At 50.7% G+C, this 23313-nt stretch overlaps 1 protein-coding gene across 1 annotated transcript; it reads right to left on the reverse strand.

Annotated features, from left to right (window-relative positions):
- Window positions 1-1556: 1556 nt before the first annotated feature.
- REN (renin) lies at window positions 1557-12666 on the reverse strand. The gene is made up of 9 exons (XM_065403880.1): window positions 12590-12666; window positions 9280-9436; window positions 8225-8348; window positions 7304-7422; window positions 5869-6065; window positions 4129-4251; window positions 3235-3379; window positions 2408-2506; window positions 1557-1718 (listed from the first exon to the last, which is right to left on the reverse strand). The coding sequence occupies exons 1-9, from the start codon at window positions 12664-12666 to the stop codon at window positions 1557-1559; spliced, it is 1203 nt and encodes a 400-aa protein (XP_065259952.1).
- Between the last annotated feature and the right edge of the window lie 10647 nt (window positions 12667-23313).

Genomic DNA, 23313 nt, shown 5'->3' on the forward strand with positions numbered 1-23313 from the left:
ATTTTTCTTTTAAAAGCTTTTTTCCCTTCGCTTGATATTTTCAAGGTAACATTTCCGGAATGCAGAGTCTGGTCCTCTCTGGTTTTGTCAGAGGGGTTCTGGGATGGGGGCTTTCCCAGCCCTTCATTCGAAGGTTCTCAAACGGTGGTAGCCGAACCGCTGTTGGTCCAGAGGAGACTTGCTGGTGGTTTATGGAGAGCTGGCTGATTTATGGTGCTGGCTCCTCCGCCTCATTTCCCCTGCTAAATTGCATCAGCAGCCAGCTAAAAAATCTATTAAAGCCTTTCCGGTTATCGCTCTTCCATCTCAGCAATTGCCACAGGGCTGTTACATGATGGCAAATGGAAGGGGAGACTGCAGAAGAGAGAGGCGTCATCTGCAGCACTGTCTCTATCAAGATGTGGTCCCCTCACAACCATCTGAGCATCTTTCGGCCTTAAGGGTTTGCTGCCCCTTCCTCCTCATGAACAAAAAGAGCTTTTTTTCTCAAACATCTGCACTAGGCATGAACAAAAAGGAGCAAAAGCAACAAAAACGCATTCTGAGGAGTCTGGAATGAAAAAAATCAAATAGCCTCCCAATTAAGATTGAATGTCTCTTTCTAAAAAAATATTCTCTAGCTCAATTCTCAGATATGGGCTTAAGGCAGGAATTTCTGGGAAATTCACTGGCCTGTGTTATGCAGGAGGTCAGATCACAAAGGTCTCTTCTGGCCTTAAAAACAAAACAACTAACAAACAAAACTATGGATCAATCAGGTTTCACTTTCCTGAAGTTTGATGTCATATTCCTACCTGTTCTCCAGACATCCATATGGTCTGTCAGGGGAGAGAAAAATCTGAAATGCTAATATAAAAAAAAACAACCTCAGGGGGAGGGGAATATCCCCCTTAAAAACACCACCTTGGGTTGATATTAGAAATTGATTTTTTTTTTTGGTAAGTCACCTTTCAAAAACCTTCTTATCACTGTGCCACTAAGGTCCTAATTTTTCAGAAGAGCTCAGGGCCCAATTTCAAAGCACTCGGTACCCCCAATTAGGGCCAGATCTTCTAAAGTTCTCAGCTCTCATTTAGGCAGCTAGGTAGAGGTCAAATTCACCCAATGTAACGTATTACACTCTTAGAAAATTCTGGCTTGTGGGCAAGTGTCTCTCTCAGCTGACTCATAGGGTAGGAATGTAGCAGTAAGTCCAGCTGTGGCAAAAGGAGGCTCAAAACAATTTGGAAAAATAAAAGTTGCAAGTGATGAGACCCAGTCCCCAGGGAAGAGGAGATCGGTGCCTGCGTGATGAGGACCGTGGAGTGGAGAAGTTCTGGAGCAAAGAGGGCTAATTCTGAGGCCTATCACTGAAGTGTAGCATTGATTTTCAAAGTGGACCAATAAGGGGTTTTTGCTTAAATATAGACAGGGCGTGTTTTTTGTGCCTTTAAGGAACTACTCCGCTAAGCTATTCTCTTTCACAGTTTAAAATGCTTCTCCTTGGCAGTCTTGTGTTTCTTCTCCAAACTGATACTCTCTCCTTTTCCCCCTGCCCAACTCCCCGACTCCTGCTGTCAGAGGGAGGTGGCGAAGCCGATTCGGTTGTTCTGCCGGTCGAATTCGGTGTAGTATTGCCCGATGAAGCTGGCTCCCAGGATCCAGAGGGGGCCGGTTGGAGGAGGGATGTCCAGACCTGCGAATGCCACGATGCAGATGTCCTCTCCATACTGGGATTGCTATGAAAGGAAAGAGACCCAGCTCATGAGGACAGACACCGGGGGGAGAGATTCCTGCCCTGGATTGGAATTTGTTTCCCCAGACCCTGAAATGCCCCAGGTAACTGCTCCCCCCCGGGTTGCTACTTAGCTCCACAACCTCTTCTCCCAGGAGTCTGATCCACACTTCAGTCTATGCTTTCCAGCCAGGCCTGCTCCAGATTCCTGCTCCCCACCCCAGGCCCTGCCCCTCACACCAGATTCTCCTGCTGCTGTGCTCTTCACTCTGCACTCCTGAGATTTTGCTGTGAAGATGAGAAATTACCCAGGGAGGGTTTGTGTTTTGTAAAAGCAGGGGGTGGGGGTTGGAGTCAGGTCCTCGTTTATCCAGACAGCTCCACCAACTTTGTGAGCTTTGGAAAAACTAGTTCTGGTTTAGGCTTATCTTTATTCCTAGGTGTGTTATGGGAACACTATATTGGGCATAAGTCTGGAGTCCACGGCTGATGATACCCAAAATAACAGCTCTGAACCAGATAAAGAACACAACTGGGGAACTGCCCGAAATGAAGTGATCTCTTGCTAAACCCTTTTCTGCCCTTAATGCTGGCACACATATTCTTTAGTGGGCATCACCTAGAAATCCCTTGTCAGGAGCAGCAGCTGCCTTCCCCACCCCCACTGCCATTAACAGAGGATAGGCATCTCACCCGGAGGACGTAGGCCGAGCCACTGAGTGTGTAGACCTTCCCACCGAGGTGGAAGGCGATATCGGGCAGCAGGTGGACTTTGTCACAGTCAACGATATACTGGAGCAGAGGAAGGAAGGAGAAGGTGATTAGGTGCTACAGAGGCTGTCTCCTGGGGCTCAGAGCAGGACAGTCCAGCAAAGAACCTACTGTAGGCACAAGTAGCCTCAACTAGAGGCTGTTGCATCTCATTCGATAAAGCAGACCCACGCTAGCAATGGAGACCGAACAGTGTGGGGCATCCCATATCACCCGCCTCCCCACCTCACTGCTCATTTGGGCTTCTTGGACTACCTCACCCCGCTTCCCAAAGAGGTGCAACCACACAGAACAAGCTGGAAGGAGACCAAGAGTGAGTTAACAAGACAGTAAAAACCTGGGGGCCAGGAGTCCTGTTCTGCCTCCCTCTGCCTGGGGCTGTGACTACGCTCCCAAAAGGAATCTCTCTCCTTATCCACCCTTGGCCAGCCCTAACGCACATGGAGTCTTTGACCCCGGGCTTCATAAAGAAGTCATCAGCACACTCCATCTGCTCCTGCACCGCTGGGAGAGGATGAGATGACCTGTCTCTGCCAGTGGGAATGGCCAGTGCTACCCCATGGTCTGGAAAGACAGGGGCGCTGTCACAGCCAAGGAGAGGCAAGCTGCGTGCTCTCCCCTGGGAATCAATTGTAACCTCATCCCCAGCACCTGCCCTAGTTCCCAGGTTGGGACCTCGTGAAGCTGGCTGCTTGGTCACATGCCAACCAGCGAGCAGATGGACAGGAGCGAATGGTGGGTTTGCTCACCCCTCCTTCTGCCAGCTCCGCCGCCTGGATGGCTCTCATCAGCACGGCTATGGAGCCTGCTGGGCCGGTGATGTAGGAAGCCCCAGTGTCGATGGCCACCGAACAACCTTCTTTGCAGAACAATGTCTCAGCACCGACAGACACCCTATGGAGTGAAGGAAAGAGCTCGGACTTTCCCCTAACCTCTCCCCTCCTGACAGCACTCTGGTCACCCCTGCCCTGTAATATCAAGGTCAACAGGAGCCTTAGAAATTACATAAATCTAGGCAGCTCCCTCTCTCTCCTGGCCCCTCCAATCAGCACCAACTCCTTCCCTCCCAGTCCATCTCCTTCCACCTCCCTTCACATCCTGCTGCTAGGTGCTGACGTGCACCTGCTCTGACCCTTCCAACAGACCCAAGCGCTCTTCTTGGGCCCCGACCACATCAATCTGCTAGCTCCTACACATTCCTCCCAGCCCCGGCCCTGTAACACACACAGCTCAGGGTCAGGAACCCCAGGACTTGGGGCCGGGGTGTGTGTGTGTGGCTTGTGCATGCTGAATGGGTTCTAGCCCTGCGCTGCCAATGTCTCTGTGTCTCCTTGGACAAGTCACACCCTGTGTCTCAGTCTCCCTGCCTGTGAACTGGGCTTACCGACCTCCCAGGACTGGACTGTGGGTAATTCTCTCACGTTGAGCCCGAGGAGGGCGACACACGGAGTCAGCACTATTCTTGTTAACCTTTGGGATCCAGTGTTACTTGTCCCCCAGCCCTTTTTGCAGGCGTTAAAGAGGTTAACCCCAGTGACCCAGCCCGATTCCAGCTTTGATAACTCTACCGTGCCTCCCCAAATCCCTCCCCACCTAGGAGGGAGGGAGCTAGGTAAGGGCCAGGTGTGCTCCCTGCTACTGACCCCTTCATGCTGATCTGCCAGTAGCCGTTCTTGTTGATGTTCAGGTAGTGGAAATCCCCCGTGTAGTAGGCTGGATCACTTCCTCCAAGGATAATTTCCCCTCCGGGTTTCAGAAGAGAGTTCCTAGGACATAAAACACAACAGAGTAACTTCCTAGCTTGTCCCTTCTCTCGGGTCTCCACTCCAGGAAGGCAGGGCCTGGGGAAACCCCATAGGGACCAAGACATGATGCCTTGCAGATTTCCCATGTGCCAGATGAATCGAGTGAGGGGAGTTAGTGCGCACAGTGAATAGAGTCTGGGAGATGGCTCCAGCATGCTGAAAGCTCTGATTAGAGGCTTCTTGTGGATCTCAAGTTCACACCTAGCAAAGCTGCCACCAGGCTGCTCGGGCAAGGCTGTGCTTTAGAGGCCAAGGAGCGTTCCAGCGAGCGTAATGGATCTTTTGTGTCAGTGGCCCAGTAAGTGCAGAGGGAGCTCATACTAACCAATACTGGGCTGCTAAAGGGAGTCATTTTTTGGTATGTTTCTGGCAGAGCTAGCAGAGTTTACCGCCCAGCACCGGGGTGCAAGGGTGATTGTTAGTGTGGTGACGCCTCGAGAGGGTTTGTGTTTTATCATCTTCTTACTTCGAAGCTCTGCAAAGAAAGAGAAATCTAATAAAACAAGGATCCTAAGGAGATTTTGCCTTCAGGAGCTCTGCATACCAGCTGGCCAGATCCTGAGCTGGTGCAAGCTAGCCTAGAGCTACACTCATTTACATCAGCTGAGGATCTGGCCCAGGACTGCAGACCAAGGACTTTGGGAAAGGCGTCATTAGGCTCTGTTCATCACTGACAGTCGCACCTTTATGAGAGAGCACGAGATCCACACGTTTCGCTTCACATTCTGATTTCCAGATTTGTTTCGCATTATTTTTTGTCTCTTGAATTTAGTTTTACTGCTCATAAAAGCCAGGAAGTGACAGCACCAGTGTGGGCTAAGCACGGTGCAGATGGCTTCAGGGTAAGCTTCCCCCAAGCCACGCTTCCGAAGGCCTTTCACTAAAGCTGGCCGGGAAGCGGGGGTCGATGCTGTACACGTGTTGGCTGGAAATGGAGACATTTTTAGTTCCATCAATATTTTTCCTCAAAAGTTTTTGGATTTTCATTGAAAAAACGACTTCTCCTCCGCCCATTTTCAGCTGCGGAAAGCCCAAACAATTTCGGTTTTGGGGTTTTCCCTTTTTTCACAAGAACCTGAACATTTTTGGGGTCACAAATGGGTATTTCTTACAGAAAAATTATTTGTTTAACGAAAAAGCCATTTTCCACCAAAACATGTTTTGAATGACAATTTTTGACCAGGTCTGCCTTTCACTGTGACCTGCAACACCCCTGGTTAGTCCAGTAATGGGTCCCCAACACAACTGTGCCCTGCCTCTCAATCTTGGTCCACAGCTTCTCCTATTACTCCTGTTCTGGGCACCCACACAACTCTGCCTGTGCCCTTCCAGCCTGGCCCACAGCTCCTCTCTTATTCAGTTCCAACCCTGCCAACCTTCCTGCTCTTCTGTTTCTTGAACAGACAGTGAAGGCCGCGCCAAACAAGGCCATAACTCTGAACCCAGACAACTTTTATCCCCATTGCTCTTGCAGTAGTGAACCCCAGAGACCCCCACCACACTGTACAGGACTAATAGACTCATGCAGCGCTCCCAGTTCCTCTGTGGTACAGGCAGTTTGCTACTAGCGACACCCACCTGCTGTAGTAGACCGAGAACACATCCTCCTTCAGGATCTGCTGGGAGAGGATCCGGTCAAACACTGGGGTGATGCCATCGATGGCCTGGCTGGGGTACCCCATGCCCAGCACCCCATCAAATCTGGCAAAGATGAAGGGGAAGGCAGGCAGCGCCGTGGCTTCAGCAAAGACCTGGATGATGGGGATATCAGCCACCTGGGGAGAGGAGAGTATGAGACAATGCAGATTAGTCGAGGGTACATGGGGGTCTAGTGCACTTCGCTTTGGTGCACAAGTATCGTGCACTTGGGTATTCTGCATGTTGCTCATTTAAACACTCAAGAGGGCTGGGAGCACAATGGACCCTGATTCATCCATGCAGAGTTCAAGGACCAAGGGATAAGTAGCAAAGCTCCCTGATCTTGGGGTTTTCAGGAGCTACTGCTGTTTCCAGTGCAGATTAGAGCAGCCACACGGGCTGCTCTAACCCCGTGCACACATGTCCACAGCCACTATGAACCACTGCAGACGCTGCCCTGCCCCCCATCCACCCCAAACACTACTGCTGCTCAAGGGACTGCAAGGGAATGGAGATCATCCCTCCCAACAGCCTGATTTTCATGTTGAGCCCCACGACTCCCGCTGACCTCTGATGGGAGTTGGGGGTGCTCAGCCAGGCTCCAAATCATTGCAGGTGGAGCCACAAACCCTGGCTTCTGTTCTGCTGTATTTTGGGCAAAAGCCTGGCAGGCTCCTAGCCCTGTGTAACTAACAATGCCTGTGGTGATGTGAGTTTAAACAAAACCTACTACACTCTTCGCTATTGGACATTCCAGGGTTGTCAGGTCTCTTGATTTTTTCAGGACCCTTCCAATACTTGACATGGTTCTTAAAGCACGAAACTCCAGGAATCCAGTGATTATGGGAGAATCTATGCTTTCATTTACCGGAAAAAGGAAGGGCTTGTCTACATGAACACTTAGTTTGAGGCTAGCTGGGGTGTAAATCGACCCCGCAGTAGCCTGCCTCGCACTAATTATCTGTGTGGATGCGGCTGCCGTGCACTCAAAGTGCTGTAGTCTACTTTGCTCTACCCAGCTTTGAAACGTGGTTGTGTGGTGCGTCCATGTTCCAGGACAGAACTGGCTTGACTGATGGGGGAAGCAATCCTGTCAGTCTGTAAAGTGCTTTGGGATCTTTGCAGATGAAATCTTTGCTATAGAAATCCACTGAGTCAATGGGCCAGATCCCCAGCTGGTGCAATGGGTATGTCTACATAGAAGTCAATGGTGCTCTACTGAGTTACACTAGTGGAGGATTTGACCTATGCTGGGGCGGGGGGTAATGGCCTGATACAAAGCTTAGTGGAGTCAGTGGGTGTCTTTCCATTGACTTCAATGGGCTTTGGAGTAGACCATTGGGTTTATCCTTAGCATGGCTTTGCCAGCACTTACCATGACGACATCCTGGCTGAGGAAGCCTTTCACGCTTCCTGATCCATACTGGATAGCAAAGCCCGTTCCGTTCTCCAGGTACGTGCGTGACTTGGAAGAGTCGTAGCGGTTGTGAGACACTGGGGATACATTAGAAAGGAGAGTGGCAGGAGTTAAAGCCAATCAGCACGACAGGCGGGCGCTATCTGCTTCCATCACTATAGTATGTGAGTGCCTCACAAAGGTTAATTAATTCTTCCGCCCCCTGCCTTGTGATGCAGCGAAGAATTATCCCCTTTTTACAGAGAGAGCCTAAGCCAAAGCCCATCCAAGTCAATGGGAGTCTTTCAGATGATTTCAATGGGCTTTGGATCAGGCTCAGAGGGATGAAGGGACTTCCCCAAGGTCACACGGGGGGTCAGTGTCAGAGCAGGGAATAGCTGCCCAGATCTCCAATTCCCTTCATCACAAGATCAGACTCCCTCCACAGGTGCTGGCGGTTTGTGGCAGTTTTCCCACATTCCCAACTTCCTGAGATCTGTTCTGAGATGTCATTCAAGTCCTTTCCTCCCATCAGCCGTGCTCTCTCCTGCTATGACCGCATACATGCTCCCACCAAGCGGCCGAGTCCAGAACCCTTCCCCGCACCGTGACACATACAGTCCCGCCTGGAAGTAGTGTTTCCCTATGATTTCACCATGCACGTTGAGGTGTGAGTGTGCACTTTGTTACACCACAGGCTTCTTTCATACTCCCCACTCTGGGTCCTATGCAACCTTCCTACTGAAAATGATGCAGGCTGATTGCAGGAGCCACAAGAAGTGGGGTCTAATTCTGCTCTCAATCCATTGAGTCAAATGGAGTCCTGATTTGCACAAGCCCAGAATTTGACCCCTGACAGTGTTCCCAGGTGACTTGGGCATGAGACGCTCCAGGGCTCACCGCAGGCGCTGTAGAGTGGAGAGCATCTGTAGGAAGGCACCCAAAGGTTGGCCGAGCCTGTGTCAAAGACCACCTTGAAGGTCTGCGCTGGTGTGCCAATGCTGATCTCGCCAAAGTACTGGGTCTGGAGAACACACAACGGGAGGAACGTTAGAACCGAATGGGAGCCCCGGCAATGCGGATTTGGGCTGGACAGAGCATTATCCCTAGGGAAAATGACCTGCTTTCCCATCGATGCACTCTAAGTGTAACAAGCCCCTCATCAGAGGATCTCACAGCCATTAGCAAACATTAATACTTAAGTCACTCCCTGCAAGCCTGGTCGACAGGTATCATCATCCCCATACGGGCAACGGGAGACCTGCTCCGGCTCCACCACAGACATGCTGGGGGACCTTGGACGAGGCACTTAGGCCCAGATTTTTAAAGGGATTTAGGCGTTGCTCTGCTGAGCATTGCCAGGCCTGAGCAATTTCCAAAACTGACGTAGGCACTTTGGAGCCCACGTCCCGTCGACTTGCAAACAGCCTGAGTCCCTTTTGAAAACGGGACATAGGCATCTAAATCGCTTCGGCCGGGCAACGCCGAGCCTTAAAGAGGGCTAGGCCCCCATGTGTCTGAACAGCTCCCCCAACCCCGCCGACAGCACATTCTTATTTAAGTGCTGCCAGGGGACTCAGGGCGACACAAGATTGTTCCTGCCCTGAAGCGCTCTCTGTATTTCCCGGTCCTGTCCGTTTCCCTCCGTGCTTCCGTGTAAATGGGAACGCACCTTTGGAACATGGCAGATTCTCCATCATTTGAAGTCTTTTAATCAAGACTGGATGTCATTCTAAAAGACACACTATAGCTCGGTCAGAAGTTATCGGCTTCCCGTGTGGCAATAGCTCTGTCAGTACAGAGTGCTCTTTACCGACGGAGCTGCGTCCACACTAGGGGGATTGTACCGCTTTAACTACAGCAGGGCAGATAAAGCTGTACAACTCTTGTGTTGACAAGCCCGTAAATATGGAAGGAGACCTGGGGATGGGTACCAAAGCAATGGGGAAACTCACGTCCAGATAGTTGGTGAGGATGGTGGTCGCCGTCCCGTTCCGAGGGCCTGTGGCACCGGCGTATTTATTCTGCTTCAGGGCAGGGAAGACGTCTGACACTTTCACACCCATCTCCTGCAAGGTCTGACGGATTGAGGGCATTTTCTTTAGTGGGATCCTGTACATTGGGGGAAGAAGGAAAAATGCCAGGGGGTTAGGGTAATGGTTGCAAGGTGCCTGGAGGGAGCGGCAAGATAAGATGCCGGATAGCTTGTCAGATTTCCTCTGCATCTCAGGAAAGACGGAGCCAGACCCTCAACTGGGGTCATATAAGTCAAAGGGGGCTACGCAGACAGCAGCTGAGGATCTGACCCGTTATGCATAGACGCTTGAAAATCCCCATGTGCCCGTTCTTTCATCTGGGCCCGATTCTGCTCTTACTGACGCTGGTGTAAATCAGGAGTGACTCCACCAAAGTCAGCCAAGTAACTCCACAGCAAAACTGGTCTGAGAACAGAATTGGGCCTGTAGAAAGCCACACTGGGGGGAGAGACCCAGCGTTCCTCTAGGCTAAGTCACAGCAGCTGGCCTGGCGAATGCAACTCAGTTACTCTAGGTGGCGGTAAACACCTGCCTCAGAATAACAGATCTGCCAGCCTGACTGGAGTCTGGAGCTCACAGGCTGCCCCAAACTGCCCCTCTTATCCCAGTGGAAGATGAAGCAGCTCGGTGACTGGCACAATCAGCACAGAGCTATGGAAACATGTCCCCAGATGACCGGGCATTGCTCACGCCTAAGGCCAGTCACGGCTGGGTAGAGCAAAACGACTGCATGAGGCCAGATCTCATGCTTGCCGGGCCAAGGATGCAGGAGACTATTATATTCTATTCACACTGCACGGGGAGTTTAAGGAGGCGGAATGGCCTGACACGAGTTGGAATTTGGCCAGGGCACGGTGGTCGTCCCCCTCCCCCGTCCCCTCTTCTGCTGTTGCAGAATATGCCACTGGACCTTTCAGACCCTCACACGGTCACTCGGGATGTTGGACTTCAGTCTCATGCTGGGGGACAGACTCACCCCCGAGTGCTGTATCAGGGCATTGGTGCAGCGCGCTCCTTACGGAGTCCCAGCAGCATGGGGGCTGCGCCCCTATGGGACGGGACAGCATCACAATACAGGGTATCATTTGCCACTAATAGCTTTATAAAGTCACTTTTCCTTTCCCTCCCAATGCTCCTTGGTTGCTGGGTCCCCTGTATCCCTTACCCCTGAAACCCCATCCATGCTCTAACCACAAGCTTCTCCTTCGTTCAGAGGGTTTGTCAGATCAGACCGAACCAACAGTCCATCAAGTCAAGAGCATTTTGGATTCCTCTAGCATGGACTTGATTCTGGCGAGGAAACAGAAACCTCCCCATACAGCACCTGGCTAATTATCTTTGAGCCTCTGCACTTACTGCCTTCCCTCCGCCTTCTCTTTTTGCTGTGAACATTTCTCATTCTTCTATGTTCTCCTCCAGCAAAGTTTATTCTCCCTCTCTTGTTTCCATCCTGATCTACACCACTTCTCTTTGCCTTTCCTTTCCTCTCTCTGTGGGTCTCTCTTTCTCCATGTTCCTTTGTCTGTCTTTCTGTCTCCGGTCTCCGGTCATTCTTCATGTTACCTGTCCGCAATCTGGGGTAAAATTTTCACGGACTTTCAATTAGACGTAGCATCCTAAAAATGCCCAAGTCACTTTTCAAAATGAGACGTCAGCTCCTAAGTCACTTTGGTGCTTTAGAAAATGTTATCCTTTCTTTCCCTGCCCCTCTTCCCACATTCTAATGTGTGGTGAGTAGAGAAGTGTTAGGAGAAGAACGGATTTTTTTAGGGGCAATTCTGAAAAATCAAATAAAAAAATCCTTTTAGATCCACCCACAAATGAACATTTTCAAGCCAATTGAAAAGCTGAATAAAATATTGTTTCGAATTGAATGAAATGTTTTGTTTAGATTTTGAGCATTTTATAAAATAAAACGGAAAGAAATTTGGAAATGAAAAGTGATTTCAAACAAAAAAATAATTAAAACATTTCAATTGTTTCCGAATTTGCAGTTTCCCCTCCGCCCAACACAAAGAATTTGGCAAAACCAACACAAATGTGGGAAGCGTTTCCATGGCTCGAAGTTTGCATTTTTTGCCAAAAAACTAATTCAACCGAAAAATATCACCTGCTCTACGAGAGATGGACCCAACCAGCAAAATTCAGGCCCACCTTTCCCAAAGCTCAGAAGCATTGGGGTCCAGTGTTTCAGTCTAGGACCAGTCCTTGGGGTGACCTATTCACTAATTACTCCCCCTCCCCCCATTGTTGGGCCCTGAGGCATGGTCCCTATAGGCATTTACAAGGCTAAAAAAATACTCTGTTCTCAGAGACCTGACTCGGGTTCTTATTTTGTCAGTAAGAGAAGTCTCCTAAGTGGCAACACAGCCTCCAACTTGCCATTCCCGTGAAGTTTCTGCCCCCACGGACTCACCCCCTGCGGCTGCCTCTGCCTTTCCCAGAGACTCTACATTAACTGGATACCCAGAGTGGAGAATGCTCTGTCCTGGCCCTGCAGCCATCACCCATGGGTAGGAACTTCTCCCACATCCCCTTCAAAGGCCTAATTTAAATTGTGTGGGACGGATCCACATCTCATTTGCACTGGGGAAATCTGGAGTCACTCCGTTGGTCTCAGTGGCATTACTCTGAATTTATACCAGTGTAATGAGATCAGAATCTGTCTTGAGAAATGCTTTTGGAAACAGAGGAAGCCCTCGCTGTGGAAACACGGCAGGTGGATGCTGTGCGCTACCTGTCCTTCTCTGAGTGGTATGGCAGAGGTTGGCAATTGCTGGTAGGTTCTCAAAGTAGGCAAATGGGCCCAAATAGTTGTGAATTCTTTGGCTGCTCTAGCGACACAAAGCAGAAATAAACCCAGTTCAGCTGGCTGAGGATAGCGCAGCCTCTGCTTCACCCGTTCCACAGCTCATTTAAGATTTAAATGAAAACCCTTCGTCTTCCCCTCTTCATTTTTAAAAATAGAGACGCTGCTGACCAAGGCAACCTCCCCAAGGGACCGAGAGCAGAGAAAGCCCAGACCCCTTCAGTGAACCTTTAAAAAGTGAAGGCCGGATCCTCAGCTGGTGTAAATCAGCCTCGTTCTAGGGAAGTCAATAGAGCTGCACTGATTTACAGGAGTTGAAGCCTCTGTCACCAGTTACAGCCAAAGTGAAAAGAAACATACAAGAGAGATTAACACCCGCCCCCCCATCCCTTAGGCCTTTAGTAACATACAGAACGTTACCTTTGGAAAGCATCAATTGACGAGCAGAAGAATCCTGCACCCCAGGTAGCCATCACAAAGATCAAAAACTGCTGCATCCTTCTAATTTGCTCCCTTTGCATGGACCTCTCTCTCTCTCCCCACTGCTAAAACCTCTCTCTGGGACAGCAGATTCCTGCTTGCATCAAAGGAGAGGAAAAACTCATTGTGCTTTTATAGCCAAACCTTCTGCATCTGTTTAGGTTTGTGCTCCATGCGGATTGGAGGAAGACTGGGGGATAACAAATCCTGCCAATGGGGACACTCCATAGGTACACCGATTTTGGAGCGGAGCTTGACCTCACTTCCTGGCAAAGGGCAGTTTGGGTGGGGGACACATACACACACATGGTGCGGTATACATCCCAATAAGGCAGCTCAAATCTCTCCAGGTACACTAGGGCAAACGCATTTAATAAAAGGATTTAAAAAATAAAACCTCTCCATGTAGCTAACCTGTGCTCTTTTAATTTATTAGCATTCCGAAGTCATCTCAAAGTATTTAACAACACTTGGCATTTATGCCACATGGGCCAGACGGTCTGCGGGCGTAAAGCAGACTAGCTCTACGGAAGTCTATAGAATGAGGGTGAATTGGCCCCAGCTGAGCCCATAATAATGCTGTTCATTTTAGGAACTTGATGGACTTTGCAAAAGTGGGTGAATTTTATCCTCCCCAAGGCCTGGACAGGTGGAGTGATTTGCCCAACAGTTGCACGGCTGGGAATAGAACCCAGGGAACCTGGCTCCCAGTCCCTCCCTGCTTTGACCACTAGCTCACGCTACCTCCACTGAAGCCCCTAGGCAGGATCTTCAGCTGATGTAAATCAGCACAGCTTCACTGACGTCAATGGAGCAGTGCCCGTTTGCGCTGCTCAAGGATCTGACCTGTCTGGTTGTCATGCACAAGTCATTTAGGGAAAGGCTAATACTGTGGTGGTTGCATCTCCGAACTCCATGCTGAGGCACCAAGGGAAGTGGCCTGACTTAACACTGAAATGAATGGGAGCTGTGGGTGCTCAGCAGCTCTGAAAATCTTAATATAAGAACTAGGGGCCACCAAATGAAATGAATGGGCAGCAGGTTTCAAACAAATAAAAGGAAGTTCTTCTTCACACAGTGCACAGTCAACCTGTGGAACCCCTTGCCTGAGGAGGTTGTGAAGGCTAGGACTATAACAGGGTTTAAAAGAGAACTGGATAAATTCATGGTGGTTAAGTCCATTAATGACTATTAGCCAGGATGGGTAAGGAATGGTGTCCCTAGCCTTTGTTTGTCAGAGGGTGGAGATGGCAGGAGAGAGATCACTTGATCACTACCTGTTAGGTTCACTCCCTCTGTGGCACCTGGCATTGGCCACTGTTGGTAGACAGGATACTGGGCTAGATGGACCTTTGGTCTGACCCAGTACGGCCGTTCTTATGTTCTTATCCTCCCTCACAAGGAACCCCTCTCACTCAGAGATATAACATGAAAGGTTTTCCTTAAGCCCTTGTCTGCACACACAACTTTGTACTGATTTAATTCAAATCACCTTTTAAATAGAGCTAGTTAACCCGTGCCAGTCCCTGCGTGGATACCTTTACACTGGGTTAGCAGGGTGTGTGTGTAGGGCAGCCCCTCGTACTCTGTGAGGGGACTGTGTGGTCTATTTTAAGCCTCTGATTCAGTTTAAGTCTTCTCCAGATACTTGGATGTTGTTCCTCTTGGCTAGAGAAGTGATGTGCCCTGCCTGGAATCACATGCCCCGGCGACGGCAGAGCTGGGGCTAGAATAGAGCTCTGTGTCCTTCTGCCGGCGTCACATGGAGCACACAGTGACTTTGTCAACTATATTGCTCCGTGACCTCATGATCCGCTTCCTGGTGGGTTATCCCAGGCAGGCTGCCCCCTGGAATCCAGAGGGAAGCCTTTTGGGGGGCATAGGAGCCTGGAGCTCCAGGCCAGCCCTCCACAGGCTGAGTCGGGGGAAGCCCTGCCCTCCAGTAGAAGCGGTTCCCTGTGAAGAAGGGCCTCCCCTATATGGCATGGGCCTGCTGTCACCCCCTAGTTGCAGGGGTTCCCTTGCTGTTTGGACCAGACCATATATGGTAGGATCCTAAACTGCTCAAGATAGTTAAGACCAAAGCAGACTGTGAAGAACTTCAAAAAGATCTCACAAAACTAAGTGATTGGGCAACAAAATGGCAAATGAAATTTAATGTGGATAAATGTAAAATAATGCACATTGGAAAAAATAACCCCAACTATACATACAATATGATGGGGGCTAATTTAGCTACAACGAATCAGGAAAAAGATCTTGGAGTCATCGTGGATAGTTCTCTGAAGACGTCCACGCAGTGTGCAGAGGCAGTAAAAAAAGCAAACAGGATATTAGGAATTATTAAAAAGAGGATAGAGAATAAGACGGAGAATATGTTATTGCCCTTATATAAATCGATGGTATGCCCACATCTTGAATACTGCGTACAGATGTGGTCTCCTCATCTCAAAAAAGATATAGTGGCACTAGAAAAGGTTCAGAGAAGGGCAACTAAAATGATTAGGGGTTTGAAACGGGTCCCATATGAGGAAAGATTAAAGAGGCTAGGACTTTTCAGCTTGGAAAAGAGGAGACTAAGGGGGGATATGATAGAGGTATATAAAATCATGAGTGATGCGGAGAAAGTAGATAAGGAAAAGTTATTTACTTATTCCCATAATACAAGAACTAGGGGCCACCAAATAAAATTAATGGGCAGCAGGTTTAAAACAAATAAAAGGAAGTTCTTCTTCACACAGCACACAGTCAACCTGTGGAACCCCTTGCCTGAGGAGGTTGTGAAGGCTAGGACTATAACAGGGTTTAAAAGAGAACTGGATAAATTCATGGTGGTTAAGTCCATTAATGACTATTAGCCAGGATGGGTAAGGAATGGTGTCCCTAGCCTTTGTTTGTCAGAGGGTGGAGATGGCAGGAGAGAGATCACTTGATCACTACCTGTTAGGTTCACTCCCTCTGTGGCACCTGGCATTGGTCACTGTCGGTATCAGGATACTGGGCTGGATGGACCTTTGGTCTGACCCAGTATGGCCATTCTTATGTTATGTTCTTATGTTGGGTGCCTGGCTTCAAGCAGTCAAGTAAACATGGTGGCCAATTCTATTTTGGAAGAGAGAAAATGAGTCCCCCACCGTCTCGTGGGCGCCACTGCCCAGCCACGGGCCTGTTCTTGAATGGAGCACAGGAGACTTAAGATGAGCCTTAAAGGGTCAGCAAAGGGGTTGGGTTTCTTTAATTGACTCTGTATTTATTTTCCCACAGGCTGCCTTGGACGCAGCCCTGATGAGCAGGGATTTTCCCAAACCCAGCTGTTTCCCTCCCCTCCCCCAGGTTAAAGGGAACTGCGGGGCTGGCACACAGGTCAGACTACGTAAGAGCTCTGGCTGTGTGTGGCAATCCAGTAAATAACGCAGGGTGGGAAGCGCTGGTTCAAATGAAGGGTTGTGGCTTTGGTGCGATTCCTGCCAAGCCCAGGGAATCAGGCTGAAACCCTGGTCTCCCAATGTGCAGCAGAGCACTCCCTTTAGCTACCAGGCAAGGCATCAAAGCAAGGCATCCTTTCAAATGATCAAAATCTGGGACCGCGCTGAAAGCAGTGCTCACTGTCACATGCTAGCCGACACGTGGACCCGATTCTCCGCCGCCTTGTCCATTGTGGAGTCATTTACCCCTGTGCACAGCTGCTCCCAGAACAGAACACTTTGCCCAGGGGAAATCAAAAGATGGGGGGAAAAAACAAAAAAAACAAAAAACAGTGGAGACCTGGGAGCAGCTGGTGCAAATCGGCATAGCTCCATGGCTTCATGTATGCCGGCTGAGGGTCTGGGCCTCACAGCTCGATCCATCATCACTGTCATTTGCACCAATGCCAAGTTAATGCCATCAAATCAGAATGGTTGTGTTACGTCCCCACTTTGCACTGGTGTAAATGATCGGGTGAGGTTCAAGGATGAATTGAGCTCTCCATGGTCTTGGGAAAAGGGCGGCGGGGGGGGGGGGTTAACCTATCCAATATTAACAAAGCCCAGACCTGCTTCTTTTTAAAGTTACATCTAGGAGACAGTTGCATGCAACCAGCTAACAGGGTCACCAGATAGCAAGTGTGAAAAATCAGGACTTTTTTTTTTCGGGTGTGAGGGGATATAGTTGCATATATAAGACAAAGCCCCTAATATTGAGACGACTGATCACCCTACCAGCAAAACTCACAGGTCGCGTTTTAAAATGAATAACTCTATCTATAACTCATAACGCAAGCTACGCCAGGTGGAATCTGTTTGGGCATTACTAGAATTCTTTGCAGAAGGCACAGTGCTGGTCAGCTCGTTTAAACTGGCATAAATGGAGCTAGGCTGACTTATTCTCATGGTGCTGATTTATTCTCATTTTCCCCATTGTGTGCAGAAAACTCACAGTCACAGACATCAGCAAACGAGCTAATGGTCCAATGCACACTGGAGTCAGTAGGAGTCTTTGCATTGACTTCAATAGGCCCTGGATCAGGCTCAGGGACCTCAGTGGGAAATTACTCGGAAGGCAATAAAAATGTTCTCTCAAGGAGCCCGGTTACATAACAGCCCATGCCATGAAATAACTAGCTAAACAAACAAACTGATGCATTCATAGTTCAAACAGCACGTTGGTTTGGAATGCAGCTGTTGCACTCTGCCAGCAGCGCCCGGGGAAGGGAAAGACTTGAAGAATGGCTGAGAAGAGGACTCCAGATCCCCCATCCACCCTTAACACTGGAGACCATGCTTAGTGGTGTGAGACATCTCTGGGACAGGGTCCAAACTTCCTATCTCCGTAACAGGCTGATTCAAACTCCCAGAGGAAAACTCGCCAAACGTCAGGGTTTGTAATCTGGATCCAAAAATCAAATTCGTCCAAATAGCGGGATTCGAAACCTGGATCCAGATCCACCCCCCTCCCACCAAGGCATTCAGATCCAACCAGTTAACAGAGACAAGGGGAAGCTGTGAACACAGATCCGGGGCCTAGAGCCAGGAGTTTGGTTCAGGCTAAGCATAGAGCAGAGATGATATGCTGGGCCCTATGTTAGCTGCAGAAACAAATACTGAAAAGAGCAGGTGGAGCAGATTCTGTGCCTGGCTCCTGCCCCTATACGCCACCATTAATGCAAATTCCCCTAGGGTACCAGCACAGCATAGGCTCTCTGTGAGCAGCCCTCTTCTGCCTGCCCCCTCACCAGCCACAGTGCAGGGGTTTGTGCTGGGGTGAGACATACAGGGTGGGACTACAGGGGTCCCGGGCACTATTGGGATGCGTTGCTGTAAGTTAGAGCAGCTTGGGTCTGCTCGGGCTGCAGCCCAGAATCTGGCAGATAGACAACTGGTGTACAGTCCACTCAGCCTCAGGTCTGTGCCTCCGGCCCTCAAGCCCACAGTCAGAGCCAGCGTGTTTAGATGCTCCCTGGATGCAGTTTATTCTGACTTGGCAGCTTGTTTCTGGTCCCACAGCTTTGCCCAGCCAAATCCCTGCCCAGTGAAACTGGCCCCAGGGGACTTTCCCTTGTAGTGCTGGTTCCGCTCCATGTCCCCGCATGCTCAGGGAAGGCAACTGTTCATTCTCATCTTTGTGCCTTTGCTTTGCAGGGCCCAGCGGGGTCATGGCTAAGCTACCTCAGTCCCATGAGCCCGTCCTGCCTGTCGTCATTTCCCATAGAGGGACTCGGAGACTCCGTCCCTCTGGGGCCAGGGGCTCCGGGATGCGTCACACCAGGGAACCTGGTGCCCTCTGAGCTGGCTGCCCAGAGGAAAGGGTCACAAACCACCAGCCCCCTGCTTGCGTTTCTGAGCTGTGTACGGGGGCAGCAGGAACATGAGAAATAGCTGGGCCAGGAGCCGGCAGATATAAATCCCCTTCTAGGGCATCCCGCGGGCTTTGTTTACATAGCAGAGCTGAGTTTCCTAGAGGAGAGGCCTTTCCTAGAGCAGGGGCTTTCACAACGAAGGGGTCCACTTAAATTGATGGCTCCTGAAAGGGAAGAGGGTCTCATGGTCAGGAAACGAGACTGGGAGCAAGGGGGCTGGGGACGTTTTCCAGCTCTGCTATAGGCCATGAGCAAGTTGGGGGGGGGGCACATTGCCAGGAGCACGCGGCCCCATGTGGGGGCCTGGATCCCATTCTGGATGGGCTTCTGCGGGGCTGAGAGGGAAGCATGTTATGAGGCTGGACTTGTGCCCTAACCTCTGGCCATATCTGGGGGGATTTGGCTCTTCTCATAAAAGCCGCCGGGGTGGGGAGGATTGGGGCCTTTAATCTCCTTCACCCGTCTATACAAGGAGAATAATACTCCCCTTCCCCGGTGTGCAAAGGGGAAGGGACATGGGTCTTAATTCAGTGATGCGTGTGGCCATGTCAACCCTACTGGCGCTACAGCAGCAGCAGCATCATGGCACTGTAGCTGTAATGCCATAGTGTAGACGCAGACTCCAGCCCCGGAAGTGGTTTCCCCATCCCTGTAGGAACACCCCCTCCCCGAGCAAGAGTCACTAGGTCAACAGAAGGAGAGGTTACTCACCCTGCGCAGGAGCTGTAGTTCTTGGAGCTGCGTGGCGCACCCATAGGGGCTCTTCTGGACGCATTCTTCTGCAGACCTACCCGGCACAGCGCTTGCGGGTGTGGTTTTCACACCCCGGCACCGGAGCTACGTTGTGTCTAAGTGTCAAGCGTAGACCAGGCCTCGGAATCCATGCGAGAGGCTCAGCTGGGAACTGCTGCCGAACTGCAGAGTATATCATAGCTGGAAGAAGAGCAACCATACTCCACATCTGGATGGTGGGAATAGCCCTTTGCCTCTCTACGGCACCCTGCATCTGAGTAACTCACCACTAGGAATGAATTAAGCTTCATCCTGCAAGGGAGGTGAGCACTGTGATCGCCTTTTACAGATGGGGAAACTAAGGCAGAGAGCAAGGCAGTGACTTGCCCAGAGTCACACACAGCAAGAATCGAACCCTGGAGTCCTGGCTTCCAATCCCTTGCTGTCACCACTAGACAGCTACCTTCCAGTGGGATCGGGATTGAGTGGCTAAAGAGTACCTGCTAGTGGAGTAAAGCAGCAGGATCAAACAGATCAGCTGATCAGGTGCCCCCAATTGGTAGGACGGTCCCAGAAGCTCTGTGGCCCCCACTCTGCCCTGGATTGCATTTAACTCAGGTGCCCCCTTGGGAAGGCTCCCCCGGCACCTACCTGTCACTCGTGCCAGCAGCGCTCCTCCAAGGCCTGAGTGGCTCCTGGGGCCCTGAGGGTTTTCAAGGACACGAGTCACGTTTCCCCACACCCTGTCCCAGCTGTTCACGAACCTCCCCTGTCCTTTACCTGGTCCAAGGCCAGCTGGGACAGCTGCTCTCACACTCACTACAGCCCCTCAAGGAATTTTTCAATCAGTCTTCCAGTGGCCCAGAGCCTCTCCTGCGAGATTAGCAGCTGGGGCCGGAGGCAGAATTGAAAAGGCCCATCCAGGGCTTTCATTACCCACTCAGGGCCGGCATTGTGTGAGGCTACAGGAACCCAGGAGCCTTGATTAACAAATTAATGAGCATAATGAGCCAGTGGCTGGACTCAGATGAAGGGAGGAGAGAGATAAGCTGGGAGGGCCAGATTCTGGGCTATGTCTCACCAAAGAGGAGCAGGACAGACGTGGTTTTATGCCTCTTGGATTCTGGGCTGCTCTAACTTACAGCAGAGCCCTCCAGTTGCTTGTGGGGAAGGCCAAATCATCTGAGACAGAGCACTCAGGTCATCACCCTTCCAGTCTCAACACAGCCCTGCACTACGTGCTGTGAGGTGGGGTGGCGTAGGGCCACGTGAACCAGCTCTAGGCTGCTCCTGAGCCAGGGGAATTCATCCCGGACCTGCTGTGGCCCGTCTTTGCCACCAGCACAGTGTCAAAGGGCCGGAACCAGCACTGACTCACTGTCCACGTGGTACAGTCCTCAGTGGTGAGTGCTGGAGCTGGAGTCTCCTCTCCTTTACGGAGGTGTCAGTCGAAAGTAACCAGAGGTGTAAATGCAGTGAGTGGGAAGGGAATGGGGCCCGGCAACAGGCCCAGGTGGGGGAGGGCTTCGCCCCTGTCTGGCTGAGCCAGTGACCCAAAGGACAGACTGGGAGTTTGTTCTTTGCGTGTTTCAAATTTAAATGTAGTATGGACCATCTGTAGCTTTCCCGGACCTAAGGGGGGCTCTGCCTTCACGCCCTGAGCTCGGCTGCAGCAGAGGGACACTAGGAGGGTTGCAGCAGGGGAAGCTCAGAGCGGGCTTTCCTTAAAGAGACAGGCTCCTAAAAGCTGCAGCCAGTTCCGAGTTCTAGTGCAGCCCCTCTGTTGGGGGCTCAGCTGCTAGGGAGGAGCCACAAAGCCAGCTGAGTGATTCCCTGGGAATACCCCCAAGCTCAGGGTTGCAGACGCTGCCCCAAAGCAGCCCACAGCAGGCCGGGGGGTGGCTGGGGACACTGTTCCACAGACCTCACCGCTCAGCAGATTTTCCTGATTCTCGGCCAGTTTGCCTTTGCTCAGTATTACTCCTCACTTCTTCCTTGGACCACGATTCTGCTAAAGTCCCTGTGCGATAATTATAACTGCTCAGTGCTGGAGCACACCAAACCCCTAAGGCAGCAGGAGCATGCCAGGTACGTCACAGCTCTGACGGGGCTTTCAGGTGCTAGCCCTGGGGGGTCCCAAGAACCACGCAGACACACGGCTAAGGGAAAGGGCACTTTGCTAGGGCTGGCAGGAGAGGGAAAGGTTGCAGATGCCTTAGGTCCTGTAGCTTAAACAGTTACAGTCCAAAGTGAGTAGGGTGACCAGACAGCAAATGTGAAAAATTGGGACGGGGGTGGGGGGTAATAGGAGTCTATATAAGAAAAAGACCCCAAAATCGGGACTGTCCCTATAAAATCGGGACATCTGGTCACCCTAAAAGTGAGCCATAGTGGTTCCTGTTTGAGTCCCGGGGGCAGGCCAATGGAGTCAAAGCTTCTCAGGGCTAGTGCCTGGGGTGCCCTCTCCAGTCCAGTCTCTATTCAAGCAGGCATCCAGGCCGGGATCACTTAGTGGTGTCTCTCTCATTGGGGCCCCTCTGCACTGGCTCCCTACCAAGTCATCACTGCTCCCCATAAAGTCCCGCACAGACCTTCACCCAGCTGTATCATCTGGTAGCTGCAGCCTGTTCCACATGCGGCTCTGCATAGAGCTCCTGGGGATTCCGCTCTGTGTGCGGCTTCTCTGCACCTCCTGGCTAGCCATGCGGCCACTGCCTCCCAAAAGTGCCTCCTGCCAGAGTCCTTCCTCCGCTGTACAGTGGGGAAGGTTCCAATAGGCGTTGTTGTCTCCTGCTTCGCAGGTTCATCACACATGTATCCACTGTAGGAGTACTCAAGTCTCCCCACCCTGCCCATCTGTTTGCAAAGTACGCTGCACAGCCGTGATGGCTGGAGGATATTTTAGTTGGCTGCGTCTTTGCTCCCTTTGCCCTGGGCATCGCAGCTCTTGCTGATCAACATGCTGCTTTTTATAAAACGCCTAACGAGCTGCTGACAACGCCCTTAGGGGAGAGGATTCGACAACACGCAGAGGAAGAAGATGGAGCTGCCTTTATTAAACAATGTCAGAGAATCACAGGCACCAGCAGAAAAATTCGGCTGAAAAGGGATGACTTTTGAAACAGCCTTTCTCCCTTCTTGTTTCCCAAAAGCTTAGCAAACTGTACAATCAAGTGTCCACCTGGGGACTTATTTACAATGGACCTATCCCTAGAATCCTTACTCAGCATATCCTTAGGCATCATTCAGTGAGTAGAGCCCAAATAAGTAATAAGTAGGGATCAAGTTCAACAATAGGTCTGCAAGAATTGCTGGGACACTGACTAATGCCAAGGGCCACAACACGTTTCATCCAAGAGCGCGTGAGTATTTAAATGCCAAAGGCTTGGTAGCCAGGATGGGCCGGATTTTCAAAAGAACCTGCAGTTCTCAGTGACTTCCACTGATGTTTTGTGTGCTCAGCACCCCTGGAAATCAGAGCCAACATGTGGAAACAACGAAGGGGGAAGAAGAATCTCAATCCTTCATCTCCCTACGCTAGAGGGTCCAGAGACTCTTGACCTGAGAGCTCCCATCCCAGCAAACGTGGAGCCTGCTTCCGCGTTCCTTGTGGACTTCGGTAAGAGTTTTGAGTGCACCTGATCCACGCTTGGCAAATGCACCGTGAGCAGGCTCCATGTGACTATTATTTATGAAGTGCTGACTACGTTCTTTGAGATCCACAGGGCCCAGGTTTGCTGCCAACGACTCACCCAGGGGCACTGCATTACATGAGCAAGTGCTGTGGTTGCTACAGGGACATTATACAACTGCAGCTGGGAGGAGAAGAGGTCCATGAGAGTGGGGGTTCCTTAAAAAGGAGGTGAGTGAGGGGGGCATGGTAAAAGTATATTCAATAATGAATGGCAGGGAGATCGGGAGCTTTGCTCCTTTCTGCTCCATTACACAGGAACAAGGGGCCAGTCAATCAAATTCTAAAGGGATTAAAGGAAACAAACACTTGAACACAACATGCAGTTGGACTCCGGAATTCATTGCCACATGGTGTGGCCAAAAAATGAGCAAGGTTTAAAAAGAATATCCAGAGTTATAATTG

Source organism: Emys orbicularis, chromosome 4, assembly GCF_028017835.1.
Source record: "Emys orbicularis isolate rEmyOrb1 chromosome 4, rEmyOrb1.hap1, whole genome shotgun sequence".
In the NCBI taxonomy this organism is placed as follows: domain Eukaryota; kingdom Metazoa; phylum Chordata; order Testudines; family Emydidae; genus Emys; species Emys orbicularis.

What these genes read in the sequence shown, in the direction of transcription:
- REN (XM_065403880.1), bottom strand. Translation starts at nt 12,666, where the DNA reads ATGCAGCAGTTTTTGATCTTTGTGATGGCTACCTGGGGTGCAGGATTC. An exon ending in TCAGCCAGGATGTCGTCATG is followed by an intron (nt 6,066 to 7,303) that starts GTAAGTGCTGGC and finishes TCCTCTCCCCAG; the next exon opens with GTGGCTGATATCCCCATCAT. An exon ending in TGGCAGATCAGCATGAAGGG is followed by an intron (nt 3,380 to 4,128) that starts GTCAGTAGCAGG and finishes TTCACTCCATAG; the next exon opens with GGTGTCTGTCGGTGCTGAGA.